This window comes from Papio anubis, chromosome 1, assembly GCF_008728515.1.
Source record: "Papio anubis isolate 15944 chromosome 1, Panubis1.0, whole genome shotgun sequence".
NCBI lineage: Eukaryota > Metazoa > Chordata > Mammalia > Primates > Cercopithecidae > Papio > Papio anubis.
Window position 1 is genome coordinate 205,481,302 of NC_044976.1, and position 17,479 is coordinate 205,498,780.

At 45.9% G+C, this 17,479-nt stretch overlaps 1 protein-coding gene and 1 long non-coding RNA gene across 2 annotated transcripts in view; one reads left to right on the plus strand and one right to left on the minus strand.

Annotated features, from left to right (window-relative positions):
• The window catches only part of NID1 (nidogen 1), a 95,757-nt gene that overhangs the window by 42,631 nt on the left and 35,647 nt on the right, over positions 1 to 17,479 (minus strand). The window contains exons 6-10 of the mRNA XM_031659706.1: positions 17,090 to 17,341; positions 14,185 to 14,385; positions 10,204 to 10,449; positions 8,084 to 8,227; positions 751 to 876 (exon numbers count right to left, since the gene is read on the minus strand). Of these exons, the coding sequence (XP_031515566.1) occupies positions 751 to 876; positions 8,084 to 8,227; positions 10,204 to 10,449; positions 14,185 to 14,385; positions 17,090 to 17,341 (969 nt within the window). The remainder of the gene's footprint in view (positions 1 to 750; positions 877 to 8,083; positions 8,228 to 10,203; positions 10,450 to 14,184; positions 14,386 to 17,089; positions 17,342 to 17,479) is intronic.
• LOC103880617 overlaps positions 10,284 to 17,479 on the plus strand; it is an 81,569-nt gene continuing 74,373 nt past the window's right edge. The window contains exon 1 of the long non-coding RNA XR_002519102.2: positions 10,284 to 10,366. This is a non-coding gene — a long non-coding RNA (uncharacterized LOC103880617). The remainder of the gene's footprint in view (positions 10,367 to 17,479) is intronic.

Consider the following 17,479-nt stretch of genomic DNA (forward strand, 5'->3'; position numbering starts at 1 on the left):
TCTGTTTTAAATTGGGGAGACATGTTGAGTTCAGATGCCCGTTTGACATGTCACCCTCCAGACCTGGGAACATGCTGGTCTTGGTTGTTCAAGAATCTTGAATGACCAGGTCAAAGTGCACCAAGAGGAAAAAGAGAAAGAATTTAAACAATCTGGCTGTTTGTGGCTGGCCCATCCTCATCACCACCAAAATCATCATTCAGCAAGAGCATAATTAGCCTAATTAACAGCTGCAACTTACTTCAATAAGGCTAAGAAATTATGCTGCTGCTCGCGGTTGGTAAAATTAAAATCCATAAATAGAATGACCCCAATTGGAATTTCAGATGTAACTCAGGTAGAATTCAATCTAAGATAGGTAATGATACAAAAGTACCTATAAGGTGGTTCCTCAATATGAATTCCAAGACTACTGATTACTGGAAGAAACATGTCTAATAGCTTTATAGTTATTAAAAGCATAATAAAAATGATTAAAAGAAGTTTATAAGAGGCAAATGTAATGCAAAAGCTGGCAACAGGAGAGGCAATGGTATTACTAGTGTAGGCAATAACGTTGCTTACTCACTGTACTTGTGACTCTTCAGATAGTTGGAGGGCAGGGGCTAAGTCTGATTCATCTTTGTAAATTACCCTTCCCAGCTCCTTCCAACTTGACCAGACTCCTTTTTACCTGGAACCAGACCTTTTGCACAAGAGCTAATGCACACCATGTGAATAATGTTTTGAGAAGTTACCTGGAGAACTTACCCACACACGTTCCCTCATCTGAAAACTGGTAGCCCTCCACACACTCGCAGCGGAAGGTTCCTGGGTGATTATTGCAGACTGCGTGGCTCCCACACACTGAGGGTTGTTCTGAACATTCATCAATATCTGCAGCAAATTTTTTTTTTAATGCAGGCTTTTTTTAAACCTCTTCAAACATTACTGACTATAATAAAATAGCATTTTCACCTAACAATAGATAATTTTAAAACAAATTTTTCTTTTTTTTTTTTTTTTCCCGAGATGGAGTCTTGCTCTGTCGCCCAGTGCTGGAGTGCAATGGTGTGATCTCAGTTCACTGCGACCTCTGCCTCCAGGGTTCAAGTGATTCTCCTGCCTCAGCCTCCCCCCTAGCTGGGATTACATGTGCACACCACCACGCCTGGCCAATTTTTGTATTTTTAGTAGAGACGAGGTTTCAACATGTTGGCCAGGCTGGTCTCAAACTCCTGACCTCGTGATCCACCCAGCTCGGCCTCCCAAAGTGCTGGGATTACAGGTGTGAGCCGCTGCCCCAGCCTAAAACAAATTTTCTATATACCAAAAGTAGTGTTAAATACAATTTTTGTGCATAACTGGAGAGAGTGATCCCCACACCCTTCTCCCAAAGAAACGTGTGCTTCCCCCACCTCTCCTGGAGTTAACTGCTGAGCCTGGGACCCCTGAACATGAGTCTCTCCCATTAGATTGCCAAATACGTGTTACAAGGACACAGAGACACATCTCTGGACTCTGAATACTGAGAGTCTCTGAATATTAAATATATTCTCAAGTCCTAAACTTGAGAATTTCAAGTCCTATATTTAAGTCCTAAACTTGAGAGTATATTTAAATATGCTGTTATTCAAAAATATTACTTTCTCCATTACTGTTACAAAGGAAAGTTGAACAATTTACAGCTTAATTGTGAATTTTTGAATATTATCTAGGGCTTAATGGACTAAAAGGGAAGTCATTCACTCACAAGACTATAAATGAACTAGGAGAGTGATGTCCTTTTCTATGACAATACCACAGCCACCATCATGGGGTAACATGGAGTAAACAAACATAGGCTTTGGAGTTGGACCTAGCTAGGCTCAAATCCTGCTTCCTTTAGCTACTAACTTGTGTGGTCTTGGGCAAGTTATCCAACTACTCAGCCACAGTTCCCCCTTTGGTAAATAAGTATAATACTACTTATCTTGAGGGTTATATAAGTATAATACTACTTATCTTCTGCAGATTATAGAAAATAGATGGAGGCCCCAGCAATGCTCCAGACAGCCAGCTATGATTATACTAACCAAGGATTCATCCAATACCCCAGCCATGGTGATGAATTCAGCTGACTCTGGGAACACGGCCCTCAGATGGCCGCCAGGCTTTGGGTGCCAGGCTGTGGCTACCACTCATGTAAGGCTGGTTAGCCCAGGCAAGAAACTGAGCTAACCTGTCATCCCCCTGGTTACGTGGCCACTGATAGGGGCTGAAATGAACAGTTACACAAGGTTCTTCCCACGTCAACCTGTCAACCTCATACTCAGAGTGTAGACAGCTACTTCTGGCATTTCTAAAACCCTGAGATGTGCATGAGGAGGGCCTCCCAAAGTGCTGGGATTACAGGCGTGAGCCACAGCTCTTAGTCTAAAACAAATTTAGACATGTTTTAGACCTAAAACAAATAAGACATGTTTCTCATAATGGCTGAGACCACACAACTCTTCTACCACTCATAAATCTCTTCCCCAATGCTTTCATGTGAATCTTTGACACATGGGAGTCAAAACCTCCTATGTCCACCTTCAATGGCCAGTCTAGCCAGGCCTTTGTTGGTGACAGAAATGTCCTGCTGGCCTATTGGTCAACATTGCACAAGACAAGCATTCTTGCCACATCAGCCCCATAGTTTGTCCTGTACCCAGGCAAATAACCAAACCAAATGCTATTCAACTTTTAGAGATTATACTGATACATGTGTGTTCTGTGACGTGTTTAAGACACAAGGTCTCAGTACTGAACCAGGCACAGCCAGAAGGTTCTGGAACAAAGCCCCTCCCAAAGCAGGCTCTTACGCAAGCTGAAGCTGGGGATGGCCGTGGGGGAGGAATGCACCCAGCACGTGTGGACTTCACAGCTCCATCCATCAGCTGCCGCTCCAACATGGGAGAAAAAAGGGGCTTCCTGTGTCCACTGCCTCTGTGCTGCAACTCTCAGAGGACACTCCCAGCACAGATGTCTGGAAACACTGTACACATTGCAGGGCTCAGTGATTTAGACTCTATTGAAGCACGAGAGCACAGAGCAGCAGTTTTCAATCAAGAAGACAGAGCAAAATCACAGGGGATCTTCTTCAAGCTCTGTTCCTGACTGGGAACATTTATGCAAGGGGAAGCTGTGTTTTGAAAAAGGCTTCTATGTTGACCAGGCTCTTCTCTCTCGCCCTACCTGAAAAGCTAACGACAAATAAGACCTCAGGGCTGCTGGGATGATGGAGGCGATGGTTCCCTAACACAACCTCCTCCTCCATGCAGGCTTACACACACATGCTGGACTAGATAACACCCTTTCTTAAGGGACAAGACCCTAGCAATTCAATTTCCCAGCTCATGGTCTTCGTAGTTTGGAAATTAGTTCATGGTCTTCGTAGTTTGGAAATTCTTCCTAATTTAAATCTTCTCTTCTAGGGCCAGGCGAGGTGGCTCATACCTGTAATCCCATCACTCTGGGAGGCTGAAGCAGACGGACCACCTGAGGTCAGGAGTTCGAGACCAGCCTGATCAACATGGTGAAACCCCATCTCCACTAAAAATACAAACATTAGCCAGGTGTGGTGGCATGTGCTTGTAATCCCAGCTACCTGGGAGGCTGAGGCAGGAGAATCGCTTGAACCCAGCGGGTGGAAGTTGCAATGAGCCGAGATTGCGTCATTGCATTCCTGCCTGGGTGACAGAGCAAGACTCTGTCTCAAAAAAAAAAAAAAATCTTTTCTATAAATTGAAGCCAGGTCCTCAACCCTTTCTTCAGTGGAAATTGTAAAGTGCCAACTGTCTCTCATAACATACCACAGTATCTGCTGGAAAATGATGATTCCTATTATTTAGCATCTGGTCAACCTCTTCTCTGGAAAGAGATTTCCTTTCACAGGATAACTTTCTAACTCAATAGGAAAATCCTGGATCCTTCTTGTCATTGCTGCCTCCTTTTTGACTTTTTTCAGAGTGGCTACTTTTCACATATTTTCAACAACTGTAAGTTTCTCCAATTTTTCCCTTTCACAAAGGCCAGGCTCTTACAGGAGAAGAGTCTCATTGCCAATTTGCTAAATGCCTTCTACATACTCAACGATTACTCAATGAGAGATGAGCCAAAACTATCTCTACAGGCTCTAAATTGAGAAACAGTGGGAGCCATCCTGCCATGGACCAGAGAGAATCACAGAGCTCTGTGAAATCGTCTCCAAATTACTGTGGAGGTTCACTGTGTGACGTCTCACCAAAACCACCCTTGTTTGGGGTGTCATATACCATTATATCAGCGCTGCACACTGAATCACAAAGGCTCATTCTCATTCTCCTCTAATGCACTTCCCAGGTCAAAATAACACATGAAGTGATCTGCTTAATGCAATTTCCTATTTTAAGCCTCATGTCTCGATGCATTAACACTCCAAGGCATGTTCTAGTGACCCAGAACAATAAGTGTCCTGACTGGGAATAGGCTCGCATTCCACGGAGGTAGTAAGTCAGAACGAACACTCACCATGGGACAAAAGCAAGTCTACATGCAACCACCTGTCTTCCTGGACAAGGATATTAGAGGATTTTCTAGGATGGTGCAGATTACATAAGGAATGGCTGGTTGTGCCTTCTGAAGTGAAGCACTCCCACTGTGGCAAGCTCAGGCACCAAGGGCAGAATTAGCCAGGAGGTCACAGTTCAACAGCAGCAGACCGGGTTACTTCCACACTTTACTATCCAGGAGGCTTACGAAGTTGAAGCACGGCTGCGTAACGAGGAGGCGTGGATCGGTGAAGGAGCCCCACCCCCGCACACCGACCGTCTTCGCAGCCTGGGAGGGCCCCTGTTCACACACACACACACACCCACACACACACCACGGCATCATGCTGCTTTGAACTGGCCAGAGCCAATTTAGCCATTCAAGGCTGTCAGGCTCTTTGCAGGATATACTGGGAAACTGACGATTGTAGGTGAGTAGGCACTATGTCCCCTCCCTAGCGATACATTACCAGGAAGGTGAGTCTCAGACTGAATTCTACCACTTACAAAGCTATCAGCAAGCTGGCCAAACATACAGCCTGTACTATGCGCACAAGTTCCTGACCTCCAGTATTTCAGACATCCTGACAGGCACCTTGCATGGTAGGTTCACTATGAAGCAAACACCGCAAGGCCCTGACAGCAGGATCTTCTAACCTTCATGTTACATCAGCACACCAAATCTGCCATTAGCTGCAGCTGCTGGATTCCAGACCTCAGGCATGATTCCCAAATTCTGAGACTGCTGGGTTTGCCAGATTCTTACACCTCGGTCAAGCAGGGGTAGAGGGAACTGTTCATTTTTCTGGCCAACCATATGTGAACACACTATTCATCCCACTAGGGAAGCTTCCTTCTAGCGTTCCTTATGCTCATTAGTGAGCCTTGTCACTAATTGCAGGCTTAAATAGCACTGCTTGAAGCACTTGGCATTCTTGCCCTTGGTAGTGGACTGACTTCCCCTTGGCAGTAGATTAAAATTTAGTAACAAACAAATATCAAGCTGCCTACATGAAAGTATTTGAACTTAAGTTATAAATAATAAAATAACTGCAACTAGAAGATGGAGTAATACAGATGCTTGAGTCAGAGACCTGTGTTCAAATACTATTTGTCACAGCTCACTTTAATGAGCCTCAGTTTTCTCGTCTATAAGAAAAGAGTGTTGGGAGGCCAAGGCAAGTGGATCACTTGAACCCAGGAGTTTGAGACCAGCCTGGGCAACATGGAGAAACCCCATCTCTACAAAAAATACAAAATTAGCCAGGCGTGGTGGCACACCTGTAGTCCCAGCTATTCGGGAGACTGAGGTGGGAGGATCACCTGAGCCCAGGAGGTTGAGGCTGGAGTGAGCCAAGATCGTGCCACTGCACTTCAGCCTGGGCAACAGAGTGAGACCCTGTCTCAAAAACAATAAAAATTAAATAAATAAATAAATAAATAAATAAATATAATGAAACTCACACCCATTAGGATGGCCCCTATTTTTTTTTTTTTTTTTTTTTCTGGAGACGGAGTCTCACTATCACCCAGGCTGCAGTGCAGTGGTGTGATCTCCGCTCACTGAAATCTCTGCCTCCCGGGCTCAAGCAATTCTCCTGCCTCAGCCTCCCAAGTAGCTGGGACTGCAGACACTCGCTACCACGCCTGGCTAATTTTTGCATTTTAGTAGAGACGGGGTTTCACCATCTTGGCCAGGCTGGTCTTGAACTCCTGACCTCATGATCCGTACGCCTCGGCCACCCAAAGTGCTGGGATTACAGGCGTGAGCCACTGCGCCTGGCCTCCTATTTTAAAAAGCACAGAAAACAAGCGTTTTCAAGGAGATGGAGAAATGGAAACACTTGTGCACTGTAGGTGAGAACATAAAATGTTGCAGCCACTATGGAAAACGTTGTGGTGGTTCCTCAAAAAATTAAAGATGGAAAGGCTAGGCATGGCAGCTCACGCCTGTAATCCCAGCACTTTGGGAGGCTGAGGAGGGTGGATCACTTGAGGTCAGGAGTTCGAGACCAGCCTGGCCAACATGGTGAAACCCCGAATCTACTAAAAATACAAAAATTAGCCAGGCATGGTGGCGAGCACTTGTAGTCCCAGCTACTCGGGAGGCTGAGGCAGGAGAATCACTTGAGCCTGGGAGGCAGAGGCTGCAGTAAGCCAAGATCACACCACTGCACTCCAGCCTGAGCGACAGAGCAAGACTCCATCTCAAAAAAAAAAAAAAAAAATTAAAGATAGAATTACCACATGATTCAGCAATCCCACTTTTGAATGTATACCCAAAAGAACGGAAAGCAGGAACTTCAACAGACATTTGCACACCCACGTTCATAACAACATTATTTGCAATAGCCGGAAGGCGGAAGCAACCCACGCGCCCACTGATGGATGGCTAAACAAAACGTAATACGTACATGCAATGGAATATTATCTAATCTTAAAAAGGAAAAAAATTCTGACACATGTGACAACATAGGTGAGGCTTGAAGACATTATGCTATGTGAAATAAGCCAGTCACAGAAGAACAAATACAATATGATTCTACATATGCAATCGTTAGAATAATCAAATGCATAGAGACAGGAAGTAGAATGGTGATTGCCAAGGACTAAAGGAAGGGGGAAATGCGAGTTGTTGTTTAATGGGTACAGAGTTCGTTTTCCAAGATGGAGAGTTCTGGAGATGGACAGTGGTGATGGTTATACAATAAAACGAATGCATGTAATGCTACTGAACTGTACACTTAAAAAGTGTTAAAATGGTATATTTTATGTTACGTATATTTTACCACAATCAAACAATTTTTTTTTTTAAATAAAGGAACAAAAAATCAATTTCATTAGAGTTGTTGAAGAATTAAATGAGATGATGTTTGTGAAGCACTTAGTTCAAACAGCGCCTGGGTAAATTATAGCTATCGTTATATTACTGATGTTATCATTAACAGCTGACTTACAAATTCCTTTAAAACTGTGCATTCTTAAGATGGAGTGGAGTGCTGGGCGCGGTGGCTCACGCCTGTAATCCCAGCACTTTGGGAGGCCGAGGCTGGCGGATCACGAGGTCAGGAGATCGAGACCATCCTGGCTAACACAATGAAACCCCTTCTCTACTAAAAATACAAAAAAATTAGCCGGGCGTGGTGGCAGGCGCCTGTAGTCCCAGCTACTCCGGAGGCTGAGGCAGGAGAATGGCGTGAACCCGGAAGGTGGAGCTTGCAGTGAGCCGAGATCGCGAGATCGCGCCACCGCACTCCAGCCTGGGCGGCAGAGCGAGACTCCGTCTCAAAAAAAAAAAAAAAAAAGATGGAGTGGAGTGTGGCCTTAGGAATTCTACTCTGCTGCTTAGATCAGATGAAAGAATGGGCCAGTACTCCTGAGTCTACCCACAAGAACAGTGAATGTGAAGCATAAATGATTCAGGCCTGGCATATCCACCAGTATTTATCTCATCCGTGCTTCCTTGCTGCACCCAGTTCTCTGGCTTACTGAATCTGGATGCCTCCTCCTCGCCTGATTTCCCAGCCCCAACAAGTCAGAATCAAAGGCTGTACCGTAGCAGGTCCGCCCGTCTCCTCGGAATCCGATGGAGCACTCGCAGGTGAACTGTGTCCTGGGACCAGGGCGACAGGCCGCGTTGGTGTCACACCCATGAGTGCCGATGTAGCAGGGATTCTGAAGAGCATCAGGGGAGCCTTCTGTGAGGGCAGAGACATTGGAACCAAGTGAGTCTTCAGGAGCTCTTGCAGGTTTCCTTCTTCCACAGAAAGTCAACCACAACTGGGGAGCAAGAAGGTGATCACAGAAGAGCAGAGTGGAATGGGACACCAGCCAATTCCTGTGTTGCCCTGGGGCAGGACCAGCATGGCCCCCGCCCCCCGTTTTTGTAAATAAAGTTTTATTAGCAACCAGCCACGTCCATTTGTTAACGTGTGGTCTATGGCTGCATTTGTGCTACCATGGCAGAGCTGACATGTCGTGATAGAGACTGTATAGCCAGCAAAACCTAAAATATCTACTATCTGGTCCTTTACCAAAAATGCACCGACTCCTGATGCCTGGAGCCACAGTTGCTACAGGAGGGAGAACGCCTACCTTCTTTCTGCTTCATAAAGTTAAAGCGAGGACGAATTAATTAGCTGGAGAAATGATTTGGATATAGAGGAAGAATCAAAGACAACTGAAAAAAAAGGAAAGATTTTAAGGCCCAGACCAGACCCAATTATACGGGACCCCCGAGGCTTAAAGATATGGACAAATGTGAAGTCTGACACCGGTATGTCACAAAAGCTCACTAAACCTCAGCTCCTTCCCGACAGCCGGGAACGGGCAGAGACCGGACCACGGCGCCAGCCGGGAACGCGCAGAGACCAGACCAAGGCGCCAGCCGGGAACGCCCACAGACCGGACCACAGCGCCACCCGGGAACGCCCACAGACCGGACCACGGCGCCACCCGGGAAGGCCCAGAGACCGGACCAGGGTGCCAGCCGGAAACGCGCAGAGACCGGACCACGGCGCCAGCCGGGAACGCCCACGGACCGGACCACCGCGCAAGCCGGAAACGCCCAGAGACCGGACCACAGCGCCAGTGGTGTGCAGTCACAGGGCAAGCGTTTGTTTTAGGCTCCCTCCCTAATTTTATTTAATTTCCTCGGGCACTAACCACACAATTCAATTTTTTTTTTTTTTTTTTTTTTTTTTTTTTGAGACAGCCCCGCTCTGTTGCCCAGGCTGGAGTGCAGTGGTGTGATCTTGGTTCACTGCAACCTTCGCCTCCCAGGTTCAAGCGATTTTCCCGCCTCAGCCTCCCCGAGTAGCTGGGATTACAGCCACACACCACCACGCCCGGCTAAATTTTGTATTTTTAGTAGAGATAGGGTTTCTCCATGTTGGCCAGGCTGGTCTCAAAGTCCTGGCCTCAGGTGATCCATCCAGCTTGGCCTCCCAAAGTGCCGGGATTACAAGCGTGAACCACCACGCTCGGCCCTACAATTTCTTTTTGCTATTGCACCTGGCCCTACAATTTCTTTTTTTTTCTTTTTCTTTTTTTTTTTTTTTTTTGAGCCACAGTCTCACTCCATTGCCCAGGCTGGAGTGCAGTGGCACAATCTCAGCTGACTGCAACCTCTGCCTCCCGGGTTCAAGCGATTCTCCTGCCTCAGCCTCCCAAGTAGCTGGGATTACAGGCATGTGCCACCATGCCTGGCTAATTTTTGTATTTTTAGTAGATACGGGGTTTCACCATGTTGGCCAGGCTGGTCTCGAACTCCTGACCTCAAGTGATCCACCCACCTCAGCCTCCCAAAGTGCTGGGAAGACAGGCGTGAGCCACTGCACCTGGCCTACAATTTCTTTCAAGGTTGAATATTAAAGGGTTTTAAAAGTCCTGCCAATGCCAGCAGTAGCCTTAAGAGGGTCCACTCTGTAAGGCACCTCAACAGGTTAGCATTCTGCACTTTAAATAGGATCATGAATAGGCCTTTGGTTGGAAGAACAGACAGGCAGCTTTTCGAAGAATCACAAATAACAAGACATTTTTTTTTCCTGCCAGAAGATATTTTAGCATAATTTTCTTCTATAGACTGCGAGTAAGAGACCAAAAATAATGTCAAAGAGTGGGGTTTTAAAAAATGCATGAGCACCTGTGCCCAGCATGAGCTGTGTCCCCTTACCCCTCACAGGCCCGATGGAGTTGCTGAGAGCATAGCGCAGGATCCTCTCCTCCTGGTTGTACAGGACGAACACGCTGTCCACCGAGAGCTGCTGGGTGCTGGGCAGGGCTGGCCGGGAGTCATCGTGGACGCATTCCTGGAAGGTGATTGTCTGGCGCCACTGGTAAGTGTAGACGCGGGAAGGAGCTGCCCCCTCTCGCTCCGGCTCAGTCACTGTGTACTCCCGGGTGGAGGAGGAAGTGATCACTGCAGAGTGGGAAGGAGGGAGGGGACAAGGCAGGAAGACAAAGGGAAGATGGTTAAGGATGCAAGAAGCTGAATCAAGGGCTTTGAAAGCACCAATGGCATTCCCCGCCCATAAGGCTACCAGACTACAGATCAGACAGAACAGCTTAAATAAGACCATTTGTTTGTACTCCGTCTGAGTCTATGAAATACCTGGATTTCCCAAATGATCATTGGCATCATTCATATTATGTATATTTGTTGCTTTTCTCATCAATTGGTTCTCAGTAAGTTTTGAAAACTCCCAGAACTAGAGATGAAGGTCAGGTGGAGAGGACACACACTTGGAAAGAGATGCCCCTGAATTCACACTTAGTACCACTCACAAGCTGTGTGGCCACTGGCTGGTGACTCAACATCTTTGATCTCAATTTCTTTTTTTTTTTTTTTTTTTTTGAGACGGAGTCTCGCTTTGTCGCCCAGGCTGGAGTGCAGTGGTCGGATCTCGGCTCACTGCAAGCTCCGCCTCCCGGGTTTACGCCATTCTCCTGCCTCAGCCTCTCGAGTAGCTGGGACTACAGGTGCCCGCTACCTCGCCCGGCTAGTTTTTTGTATTTTTTAGTAGAGACGGGGTTTCACCGGGTTAGCCAGGATGGTCTCGAACTCCTGACCTCATGATCCGCCTGTCTCAGCCTCCCAAAGTGCTGGGATTACAGGCTTGAGCTACCACGCCCGGCCTGATCTCAATTTCTAATACAAAATAGGTCAAGGTGAGGATCAGACCAGGTAATGTATGTAAAATTTCTGGAATCAAGCAGACTAATAGTGTTAATAAGATAAGCTACCATTTACTGAGCATTTACTCTGTCACGACGTGCTAACTGCTTTAGATAGGCTATCTCAATTATGATTCAATAAATGGTGATTTCTTTTTCTTATTTTATTTTATTTTATTTTTTGACACAGAATCTTGCCTTGTCACCCAGGCTGGAGTGCAATGGCACAATCGTGGCTCACTGCAACCTCTGCTCCCTGGGTTCAAGCGATTCTCCCGCCTCAGCCTCCTGAGTAGCTGGGAGTACAGGCATGTGCTATCACGCTTAGCTCATTTTTTTGTATTTTAAGTAGAGACGCGGTTCCACCGTGTTGGCCAGGCTGGTCTTGAACTCCTGACCTCAAGTGATCTGCCTGCCTTGGCCTTCCAAAGTGCTGGGATTACAGGTGTGAGGTACCAAGTCTGGCCAATAAATGGTGATTTCTACATACTGCTCTAGACCAAGCCGTTCTGCAATACCAAAAAAATGAGATATTAAATGAGTTTCAGTAGCCAGGTTTGGAAAAATTACTAAAGCACAGTGAGCAAGCCTGAACAGAGGAGAGGAGAGACAGTCTTCCCCACTCAGAAGAGGGCCTGCTATGGCCCATATGACAAAACCCTCAACTTCCTGTTTTTTTAAAAAAAAAGAAGCATAAAAGACTCTTTATATTTTTGTGCTCTGCTGCAGTTTTCTCCATAATAGAAGGATAAAAGCCAGAGGATAAATAAAAGATCAGTGTAAGCTGCCTCCTATCCAGCTCCCACACGCCAGAAAGGCCATTCAGCTGCAAGCCGGCTGCGACTGTGGTCCTGTTGCTCATTCCTCCTCTTCTCCACTGTCTCCCAGCTCCCCAGGAGAACTCAACCAAACCACAAAACTCCAGTAATTGCTTCAACCTTTCTGAACAGCAATTTAATGAGAGCCTTTAAAAAGGTGGCCAGGCACGATGGCTCATGCCTGTAATCACAGCACTTTGGGAGGCCGAGGCGAGAGGATCACTGGAGGTCAGCAGTTTCAGACCAGCCTGGGCAACATGGAGAAACCCTGTCTCTACTAAAAATACAAAAAGTTAGCCATGCCTGGTGGTGGGCTCCTATAATCCCAGCTATTTCAGAGGCGGAGGCAGGAGAATCACTTGAACCTGGGAAGCGGAGGTTGCAGTGAGCTGAGATCACACCACTGCACCACAACCTGGGTGACAGAGCAAGACCCTGTCTCAAAACAACAGCAACCAAAACCAAAACAAAACAAAACAAAAAACAAAGGTGTTCTTAACCTGGGATTCAATGACCCCCGTAGGAGTTCACATTCATGAATATTCAGTGGGTCTCTATGTGAGCAAGACACTGTCTCAAAAATAAAATAAAATAAAAAAATTTAAAACTCCTGTTGTTTGACTCAGCACTTCTATTTCTAGGAATTGAGTCTTAGAAAGAATCAATGTGGCCAAGATTTATGATTAAGATGATCATTTCAACTCATAATAAGAGGGGAAAATGGAAGCAACCCAAGCTTTAGAAAGTAGAAGAATGGTTTGAATTAACAGCCATCCAGTAGAATCATACAGATTCCTTAAAAAGTGTTTCAAAGACTGCTTAATGAGACTATTAAACATTCATGATGTGACATTAACCAAAAAGGCGAAGATATAACAGCGTGGTATGATTGCAGTTTTATTTAAATAAAAACTATAAGCCTGGGTAACATGGCGAAACCTCATCTGTACAAAAAATTTAAAAATTAGCCAGGCGTGGTGGTGTGCCTGTAGTCCTAGCTACTCAGGAGGCTGAGGTGGGAGGATCGCTTGAGCCCAGGAGGTTGAGGCTGCACTCCAGCTTGGGTGACAGGGTGAAAGCTTGTCTCAATACAAACAAACAAACAGCAAAAAAAAACTATACATATCACTGTGTATCCATGTTAAATTTCTCAATTTTTATAACTGTACTGTGGCCTTCTAAAAGAATGTCCTTGTTCTTAGGAAAAACAAATGAAGTGTTTAAAGAATGATCTATCATAATATATACAGCTTATTCTCAAATGGTCAGTAAACATATATACACACACACACACATATATATATACAGAGAGAGAGAGAAAGAAAGGAGAGAGAGAGAAAGAAAAGAAAGAAAGGTAAAGTAAATGTGGCAAAATGTTAACAATTGGTGAAGCTAGATAAATAGTATGTGAACATTTTTTGGGTTATTTTCAGTTTTCATGTAAGTTTGAAATTATTTAAAACCAGGCACCAAATGGAGAATAAATGTAGTTTTTAAAAGTACATATAGATGTGGCTGGGCGCAGTGGCACATGCCTGTAATCCCAGCACTTAGGGAGGCCGAGGCAGGTGGATCACTTGAGGTCAGGAGATCCAGGCCAGCCTGGCCAACACAGTGAAAGCCCATCTCTGCTAAAAATGCAAAAGTTAGCCAGGCATGGTGGCATGCACCTGTAGGCCTAGCTACTCAGGAAGCTGAAGCAGGAGGATCGCTCGAGCCCAGGAGGCAGAGGTTGTAGTGCGCTGAGGTTGCGCCACTGAACTCCAGCCTGGGCTGGAAACCTGTCTAAAAAAAAAAAAAAAAAAAAGTACATATAGATGTATAATAAAATTACTTTAGCTTGAAATTATGTGTTGGGATATTTGATATACATGTAAATAGACAGATGCTGGAGAAAAGGCTGAAAGGAAATACACTTAAATGTCATAATAATTATGTCCAGGTTTTATAATTCTAACTTATGCATATTGTCTTTTTTGCACAAAATTCTCTACAAGGAGTGCGTCCTACATCTATAATTGGGGGGAAGGTGACTGTAAGGCCCAGTGTATTTCCTTCTCAAGATCCCAGAGACAGCCCCAGCTCACGGCTGCCGTGGTGGGTCAAGAGCACGAGGCTGGTGGCCGGTCTGGGGCTGGCCCTGGGACACGGCTGGGGCTCACCTGAGGTGGAGTAGTGGTACAGCTCCGTGTAGGGCTCAATGTGCACGGAGGAGCCGAACGGAATCTGCGGCACGTGGCCCTCCAGCTCCGTGTCGATGGTCAGGTGCCCATGCTCATCGATGCCGCTGAACCGCTGCTTAATGACCAGCTTGCCTGGGTGCCCTACGAAGGTCACCTCAGCCTGGCGAGTGAACTCACCCCCTGAAAAACAAGATGAGACTGTCACTTTGCTGACTGGGGAGTGCGCCCTTCTGCCCGCCCCAGGCTCACAGTGTGGAGTTGGGTTGGTGCGAACCGTCTGCAGGTGCTTTGGTTTGGCTGGTAGAACATAGAGCTGGTGACGCTGAAGACAGAACTCAGACATCCCTGTGGCCCAACTGAGCCACGCACAGAGGAGAGAAGAGGCTTCCCAGCCACAGCCCAGCATCTGTTGGGTTGGCTCAAGGGTTGTGCTGGAAATAGTGGAGGACAGGGGTTTGACTCCCAGCTGTGCTAGGCTCTGTCTGGGTGAACCTGAGTAAGCTACTTAACTCCTGTGAGCCTCCATTTCCTGATGATTAAAAGAAAGGATACAATCTATGTTGTAAAGGATACAATCTATGTTCTGCAAATTGTCAATTGCTCCATAATGCCAGTTACAGTGATGAATATTGAAATAGCTACTTCCTGGTCGGATGGGTGAGTTGCTCAGGCGCAAACCATTCCCAGTACCAGAAACCATCCTAGGATCACCTGCTACCATGACGGCTTGGGAACTCCTCTTGGTCTGTGCAAGGCGGCAGCCCCAGACAGGCAGGAAAAGTACTTCTCCCTTTTCCACAATGACGTGCCCCATGACAGCAGGGGTTGACAAACTATGGCCTCAGGGCTAAATCTTGCCAGCTGCCTATTTTTCTACATTTTCTACAAATGTAAAGAAAGGTCTTTACATTTTTTAATGGTTAAAAAAAATCAAAAGAAGAATAGTATTTCATGGTATGTGAAAATTATATAAAATTTAAATTTCAGTGCCCATTCAAAAAGTTGTATTGGAACACAGCCATGCTCATTCATTTATATACTGTCTGTGGCTGCTTTTCACTCCACAGTGACAGAGTTGAGCTGTTGCAACAGAGACCATATGGCCTAAAATAATTAGGCATAACTTAAAATATTTACTATCTGGCCCTTTGCCGAAAAAGTTTGACAACCTCAGCTTTATAGTTAAACAAGTCCCAGGCAAATATCTCACTGATAACACAGGACCAGGAGAAATTCAGAAGGATCATTGTAGTCAAGAGATTTGCTGTTGTTGGGAATTTGCAAAGACTCCCTCTTCCTCAGCCCAGCTGAAGTCCATGTATATTACAAAATAGCACCAATATAAATTAACTCATATTAAAAAAAAACAGTGTGAAAAGCTGTGCAGGGAAGGAGTGGGGTCTGTGAGTTTGGCTGCAGCTCAATTATATTTGCAAAGAAAAAGGCATCTGGTTTGCATGAGGGCATCGATATGGTTATAATACTCAGAATATATATGCCTGCGGATTAGGGAGAAAAAACATTCGGCCAAAAAAGTAGCAAATCTTTTCAGCAGGTTCAATCCTTTTCTTTCTTTCTTTCTTTTTTTTTTTTTTTTTTTTTTTTTTTTTTAATACAGAGTCTCGCTCTGTTGCCCAGGCTGGAGTGCAGTGGCACGATTTCGGGTCTCTGCAAACTCTGCCTCCTGGGTTCAAGCGATTCTCCTGCCTCAGCCTCTTGAATAGCTAGGACTACAGGTGCCTGCCACCACACCTGGCTAATTTTTTTGTATTTTTCATAGAGATGGGGTTTCACTGTGTTAGCCCGAATGATCTCAATCTCCTGACCTTGTGATCCACGTGCCTTGGCCTCCCAAAGTCCTGGGATTACAGGCATGAGCCACCGCACCCAGCCTTGCTCCTTTTCTAATACATGGCCTCTCCTTTCTTAAGACGGCCACACTTTATGTATTTCTATGCCATAACTTTTGGAGGGGTTACCAGCATGCAGCCTGGATGGAGACCCTGCTCCCAGCAGTGTTTCCTCTAATAAAGCCTTGGCTAAGGCTCCAGTTTGGCTCAGGCAGTCAGGGAGAAGGCAGGTCCAGGGCGTCGGAGGCAGTGGCTGGGTACCTGTGCCCAGGCACAACAAGCTCCAGGTCCTGGAAGTGACCAGTGATGAAGGACACAGACTCCTCCAACCCAGCTGTTGCCGGGAATGGCTCTCCAGCAGGCAAAGGTTGGGCTGGACTCGGCAGAGCAAGGAGAAGGCCACCACACCAAGGAAACATCCCTCAAGCCATCTGCCCACGCGTCAAATAAAAACTGAACTTCCTCAGTAGGGCGCAGTCTCTAGAAAACTCCAAGGATATTTGGGCTTCCTAAGACTTCTTAGGATTATGTTTATGCGGCTTAAGTAACTAGCTGGAAATGGCAGGTTCCTTCTCTCTGAGCAGATCCTGAAGAAATATCGAAGATCAGTTCCAGGTTGGTTTGGAATCCAGAGGCAGGCTTGAGAACAGTTTCATGTTGCTTTGGAATTCAGAGGCAGGCTGATAGAATGAGGCAAACTGTGAGCCCTGCAGTTTTGGTTGTGCGGTTCTACAAGTTGGTATTACTTGTTCTGCCAGAAACGCCTAAATCTCCACCATTAAATTGCTCCTCAATCAAAAGCCAATTCTAGGCAGTCTCAATTGCTATATATTAATGATAATATTACATGTTCATTTTACCTCATCATTTTATTTCCAGGACAGAACTACAGGATGCCCTGTCTACAGACAAAAAGGAGCAACAACATGCTTCTAAGTTGTCTGCAGACTTGGAGTTCTCCTTCCATCCATTCCCAGGCCTCCCCCTAGGCACTACTGTGGGTCCCATTAATTTTAATGTGGGATATAAATTACCGGTGATGCTGAACCCATTCTTGAATCCATCCTGCTCCACTGCAAACATCCATCCAATGATGCCTCCAACTGGGGCCAGCGGAAGCAGAGAATATCCAACGGTCTCGGGAATGGTGCTGATGGCCGTGTAGGACCGCCCGTGGTTCATTACTACGTAAGAGTGGAGGTCAGTGTTCTCAAAGACAATGGGGATCTGGCTGCTCCCCACAAAGATCCTTCCTTTCACCTTGCCATTGACTCGCTGGGGAGAACCTGAGCAAGAAAACAAAGAAAGAATATAGAGATCACTTCCAAGCCAGCCTTTCAAACACGAGTAATATGTAGGACCTGTACCTATTGATGAAGAAAGCAAAGAAACAAAATAGCACTGGGGTAAATGGCTTTGGGTAA